This window comes from Empidonax traillii, unplaced genomic scaffold (genome assembly GCF_003031625.1).
Source record: "Empidonax traillii isolate 1590-97213 ecotype Southwest subspecies unplaced genomic scaffold, ASM303162v1 scaffold48:size2401408, whole genome shotgun sequence".
NCBI lineage: Eukaryota > Metazoa > Chordata > Aves > Passeriformes > Tyrannidae > Empidonax > Empidonax traillii.
The window spans coordinates 767,806-774,076 of NW_020955241.1; the positions used below are offsets into that span (position 1 = coordinate 767,806).

The 6,271-nt window shown below is 41.3% G+C and overlaps 1 protein-coding gene across 1 annotated transcript; it reads left to right on the top strand.

Moving 5' to 3' along the window:
* Nucleotides 1-2,131: 2,131 nt before the first annotated feature.
* On the top strand, nt 2,132-6,064 carry MED10 (mediator complex subunit 10). The gene is made up of 4 exons (XM_027878954.1): nt 2,132-2,316; nt 2,459-2,542; nt 3,874-3,976; nt 5,122-6,064. The coding sequence occupies exons 1-4, from the start codon at nt 2,189-2,191 to the stop codon at nt 5,215-5,217; spliced, it is 411 nt and encodes a 136-aa protein (XP_027734755.1). The 5' UTR covers nt 2,132-2,188; the 3' UTR covers nt 5,218-6,064.
* Nucleotides 6,065-6,271: the final 207 nt, after the last annotated feature.

Sequence of the window (6,271 nt, forward strand, 5' to 3'; positions counted from 1 at the left end):
TTCTTTCTTTCTTTCTTTCTTTCTTTCTTTCTTTCTTTCTTTCTTTCTTTCTTTCTTTCTTTCTTTCTTTCTTTCTTTCTTTCTTTCTTTCTTTCTTTCTTTCTTTCTTTCTTTCTTTCTTTCTTTCTTTCTTTCTTTCTTTCTTTCTTTCTTTCTTTCTTTCCTTCCTTCCTTCCTTCCTTCCTTCTTTCTTTCTTTCTTTCTTTCTTTCTTTCTTTCTTTCTTCGTTCTTTCGTTCTTTCTTCTTTCTTTCGTTCTGTCTTTTTTTCTCTTTCTTTCTCTCTCATATTGGAAACAAGTTTCCCTTTTTTACTTTTTTTCCCTTGAACATGAAAACACTGTGCAAGTTAGTGATCACGAGAAAAATTTAACGACTGATAATATATTTATATCAATTTTTAACCTTAAAGGCACTGTATACATTTATCTAACAAAATTCATTAGTAGGATGACAATATGGTCAAGGCCTAGATCTGATAAATTGCTTTCTGCATCCTAGGATTGTTTTTTTATTTCACATTTGCAGAGTACTATATCTTCTTTAACATTCAATGTTCTTTATAGTCACTTGCTTTTTAATTTTAGGCATTCATTTTTGTATACTTAATCTTATGAACTCCTAAATAGTGCTTTATATTTTTCAAAGACCCAACTTTCTGCTAGTGATCTAGCATGGTAACCCAGAACAGAAATTGACCATTTGAGGGTAGTGTTATTGATACCATAAATAAATAAATAAATAAATAAATAAATAAATAAAAGAAAAAAAAAAAAAAAAGATACATCCAAGAAATTAAGAATTGCTGATTTTGATGGTTCTCATTGTGGAACAGAAATGGCTGCAAGTTATAGCTACAAAATGCATAAAATACATTAAATCTGTTGATTGATTAGAATATTCTAATTGGTTCATATTCCATTCAAACATTTATTAAACCCTTGTGATCAAAGCATCAGATCACAGAATCATAGAATCATAGATTCATAGAATGATTTAGGTTGGAAAGGACCTTAAAGATCATCTAGTTCCAACTGCCCTGCCATGGGCAGGGACACCTTCCACTAGACCAGGTCGCTCAAAGCCCCATCCAACTTTTCCAGGGCTGGGATATCCATAACTTCTCCGGGCAACCTCCAGTGCCACTCTCCCAGTAAAGAATTTTAACTTTTGTCTGATCTAAATCACTCATCTTTCAGTTTGGAGCCATTACCTTTTAAGAAGTCCCTTCCCTCTCTCTTGTAGGCCTCTTCAGGTACTAGAAGGGTGCAGTTAGGTTACCCCAAAGCCTTCCCTTTTCCAGGCTAAACAATCCCAATTCTCTCAGCCTTTCTGATAGGAGAAGTGCTCCATTAGTCTTATGAACTCGGTGGCCCTCCTCTGGACTCACTCCAACAGGTCCATGAGATTCCTGTGCTGGGAATTTCACAGCTGGATCAGTTATCTCCTGATGTTACTGTACTGATCTGCTCAGATCCAACCCAAAACAGACGTGCTGGAAACACGCTATTTATAAAACATACAGTCAATTGTGAAATGCCATGGGATCTTAAGCATATCAGATAACCTTCCCACAGGGATAAATGCAGCTGGCTTACTTACTGATACGTGATAGGACAAGGAGTAATGTGTTCAAACTGGAAGAGGGTGGTTTGAGATTGAATATTACAAAGAAATTTTTCACTGTGAGGTTGTTGAGGCACAGGAACAGGTTGCCCAGAGAAGCCGTGGATGCCCCACCCCTGGAAAGTGTTCAAGGCCAGGCTGGATGGGGCTTTGAGCAACCTGGTCTGGTGGAAGTGGTCCCTGCCCGCGGCAGAGGGGTTGGAGCTACATAATCTTCAATGCCCCCTTCCAACCAACCCATACCGCTCTGTGATCCCGTGTTTCCACATTTTGCCACTACTCGGACGATTCCATCGCAGGCTTTTATTATGAAGCAGAACGTGCTTCTGTTTCCTACGCAGACCAGAGAAGCGCTCGGAGCCCGCAGACACCGCACACGTTCGGGCGGAGCAGACGGACCCCGCCCCCCGACGCGCCCCTCACTCCCGCCTTGCGGGGGCGTGGCCTCTGCCAGAGGGGGGCGTGGTTTGAGCCGGAGGGGGCGCGGTCACAGCCACCTCCCCGCCTCCCTCCCGCGCATGCGCCCGTGGCCGGAAGCGGGGCGGGGTGGGTCCAGCGGCGGCCATGGCGATGGCCGAGAAGTTCGACTCCCTGGAGGAGCATCTGGAGAAGTTCGTGGAGAACATCCGGCAGCTTGGCATTATCGTTAGCGACTTCCAGCCCAGCAGCCAGACGGGGCTCAATCAGAAATTGTGAGGGGCCGTTGCCGGGCCGGGCCTCGGGGCTTTCCCCCCCACCCCAGGCTCTCCCTGGCCGAGGTGTCGTGTCTCTGGCCTCGCACCCGCGCAGCGTCCCCTCAGTCGGCTAACAACGACCCGTTTTTCTTCCCAACAGGAATTTCATGGTGACAGGCTTGCAGGATATCGACAAGTGCCGGCAGCAGCTTCACGATATCAGCGTACCTTTGGAAGTCTTTGAGTAAGTGGCGCTGCGCCTGGGAGGGTTGCTGCTGCGGCCGGGGTGACCCGAGGTAGCGTGTCTTTGCAGTACTTCCCCTGAGGGCTGCTTGTCTCTTAAGCGCTGTCCTTCTGAATGCCTCAAGAAAGCGTGAGCAGGCAGAAGAGGGTAAGAGAAGTGATAAATTAGACAAGTGTTTTAACAAAATCGCAGGACGGTTTGGATTGGAAGGAACCTTATAGCTCATCTAGTTCCAACACCTCCCCCGCCACGGGCAGGAATGCCACCTGCTAGATGAGTTGCTCAGGGCCCCGTCCAACTTGGCCTTTCAGATCTTTTTTTTTTCTTTTTTTTTTTCCCTCATGTTGACTTTTACATATGTGGGCAGTACACAGATTTTGCCTAGTCTAGTGATTTCATAGCATCACAGAATGGATTGGGTTGGAAGGGACCTTAAAGAACATCTAGTTCCAACCCCCCTGTCATGGGCAGGGACACCAATTTAGTAAGCAAGCTTTTATTTTGGAAACGTACTTTTACAGTGGAATAGAGTCAAGATTTAAAGTTGGAGGTGAAAATAAAGTAAGCTAGTATTCAGGTGTTTAGTTTCAGGAGTGGCAAGGAATTAAAAAATTAAGGGAAAAATCTTAAGTGTAGAGGAAGAGCTACACAAGAGAAGTTTAGTGATGTAGCTGACAAGTTAATTTGCTGGTGTATGTTGTAAGTCTGTTGTATTCTAGTGTGTTACTGGCTATAAAGGAGCTGTTTGAGTTGGGCTTTCACTCCAGCTGTAAATTTGTGGTGACAGTCTTAAATGCTGTTTTCTTTACTCAGTGATGGAATTGCCCTTATATTTGCAAAGGGCAAATTGCCAGGCCCTTATATTGCAAAACAAAAATATACATAGGTTTGCTGATATAGTTGTGTTGGTTTTTTACTCTTTACTGTAGTATGTGCCTCCTCATCCTTGAATTGCCAGGTGCCATATTTCTGTGTGCTTGTTGCTCACCATGTCCTGACTAAACTGCCTCATTGTTGCTTGGAAAAGGACCATCTTCTTCATTCATCTGTACTTACTGCCTGTGAGGAGCTGGTAGATACATATTTTTGTTTGCTTTTAATACTTTCTTCAAAGCTCTCCAGGTTTTCTGGAAACAGAGGTTTGAAGGAGCTGTTTGCTGGCCATAGCCTCGTCCTCCATGAACTGTCTTTTGGAAATGGCTGAGTTAAACTGTGTTTTTTTAAATACACATTTCAGATAAAAATAGAAAAAGTAAGATAAATAATATTGTACATTGGAGAGCATCCTAGTAGGAATTTGATCATTTAGGCAGCGTCTTTTCTATTTTCAGATACATCGATCAAGGCCGCAACCCTCAGCTCTACACTAAAGAGTGTCTGGAGAGAGCTTTGGCTAAAAATGAACAAGTAAAAGGAAAAATTGACACGATGAAGGTAAACTAGAATTAATAAAATTATTGGTGCAATAATGTATTTGATAAGTTTTTGCTTTTCTGTAATTTTGTAGGTGTTTTTCACTTGTGCCTTTATTAAATCCTGTTATTATGTGATTTGTATTAGAAATTGCTCTGCATCCCTGAATCTTTGTATCTTTGTGGATGCTAATACAACCTGTTCAGGAAGGGAAGCTTGTAGTTCATCCCACAGTTGGGGATACAGATGTCACTGTGATTTTATTTTGGTTGAAGTTGTATTAGCAGTACATATTTTTTATTTGGGTTTTTTTGCAGGTCTGCAATTCTGATGTGTGTAAATTTAGAAATAAGCAAAAGAAGAGGGGTATTTTTCTGGTCTTGAATGGATCTTAGAGGGTTAAAATGTCAAACATGCACTGTAAGCATGAGTTAATCTTTGTAAAAGTAATGAAAACGCACGCCAGTGTTCGGGGTTTTCTGAGCTTGTACTTTCATCTAGTACATTAGCATTCTTTGATACTGTTTAACTGCTGGAACTACTGCAGAAAAGCACAGAGAAGGGAGCTTAGTGAGTTTTGAGAAAATGCTCCTTGTGTTTCAGGATGTTCTTGGGCTGAACTTAATTAGTGTGGAGTAGGACAAATTGTACTGCACAATGGAGACGTATCTCCATATTCCCTAAGCTTCTCTTTCTTCTGATATGCTCTGCGCTTGTAAATGTTGTGGGAAGAATGATGTATTTCTAAGCCAGCTGTGAGTTTCTTTTTGAAGGTGGAGTGGTTTCCATATCAGATCAGGAGGACATATCCTTTATCAGCTTTTCTTAATAAGGTTAGGCAGATATTGCTGCACCAGAGTTTACTAGAGAAGTCCAGCTGCTTAGTATTTCTTAGGAGAAAATGCTATTAATTTCTGGGAATTTAAGATCATTTTAGTCTGCCTAGTGCATTGCTAGTGGATTTCACGTGAGCATTTTCTATGGATTTTATAAGCATAACTTTCTGCATTTGTATGGTTTTGAGGGTTTTTTGGGTACCGTAATCTTAGTTCACTGAAATGTAAGGCTGTGTTGTATACAAACATTTCTGTTCATCAGATAGCATTGCTTGATGAAGTCTGAATGAATTGTTCAGATGATGTATATACATTTTCTTCTCTTTCCAGAAATTTAAAAGCCTGCTAATTCAAGAACTGACGAAGGTGTTCCCAGAAGACATGGCAAAGTACAAAGCTATTCGAGGAGAAGATCCCCCTCCCTAAGTTGGCCTTTGATAGCATTAAAAATATCCCAAAAATTGATACCACCTTATAAAAACATTGATTGGAGAGAGGGGGAATCCGGGCCTTTATAACAACTGTACTAAAAATGGCAGTGATGGACTGTAAAGGAGCTTGATGATTGTTGATGGTTCTGGTTTGAAGCTACTTTATCTTTGTGAAGACTTCTACTCAGAGACTGTAGTTGAAACTCCCTGTGGTAATCTGCTTTTCTTTCCTGAAAGGTTTTGGAGATCTGTAAACGCCTACAGGTCATCAATACAGAGCATTTCACACAAAGTGCATTTCCAGAGCAGAAAAACACGGTTTTTTGGCTTCTGAAAACTGTGCCTCAGGATTGTGCAGTTGTCTGTTTTTAAGAGAAATGCATTTATTACACTTGATTATTTTTCATTTGTAAACTTCAGGGGTTTTTTAATGGCAGTGCAAACAGTTGACTGCTTTCATCTTGCCAAATTCTGTTGAGCAGGAGCCTGTCAAGGGCTGCAGTTTTCATGTGTCATAATTAGTTGCAGCCAGGAAAACCTTCAGATGTTTTGTTCTATGAACTACAGTGCAGGTGGCTGAGGATAGAGTAAGTGAGCATACCTGGGGACTAGCTCCTCAACAACTTTAATATTTTGTACAGTATTTAATGTAAGCTTTTGTTTATTCGTATTCTGCAAGCAGGCTGTTGAATAAAAACTTGAAAAAAATCCAAATCCTGATGTTTTTCTGTTGTATGCTGCTCTTTGGAGTGTGAACTGAAAACTATGAAAAAATAGCATATTCCTCAGTTCCACAGTTTTGGAAATAAAATGTATATAAAAACTCGGGTGTTAAAATTTTACATCTGAAGGTGTCACCAGTTTGGTATTTTGGTTTTGTGGTGAAAACTTCTGTCTTAGTACCTGCAGCAGGAGATTTTTGGGATCAGCAATTGTCACATGAAGTCCTGGTTAGCTGCAAGGTCATCTGTATGTAAGGTGGTCCCAACAGCATGCCTGGCACCTCACCCAGGGGTCTGGTGTGTGTGTGTGCACAACACTGGATTTGC

Excerpts from the sequence above, each read along its gene's own strand:
- MED10 (XM_027878954.1), top strand. The coding sequence starts at position 2,189 with ATGGCGATGGCCGAGAAGTTCGACTCCCTGGAGGAGCATCTGGAGAAG. Across the intron at positions 2,317-2,458 it reads ACGGGGCTCAATCAGAAATT|GAATTTCATGGTGACAGGCT; the intron begins GTGAGGGGCCGT and ends TCTTCCCAACAG. Across the intron at positions 3,977-5,121 it reads GAAAAATTGACACGATGAAG|AAATTTAAAAGCCTGCTAAT; the intron begins GTAAACTAGAAT and ends TTCTCTTTCCAG.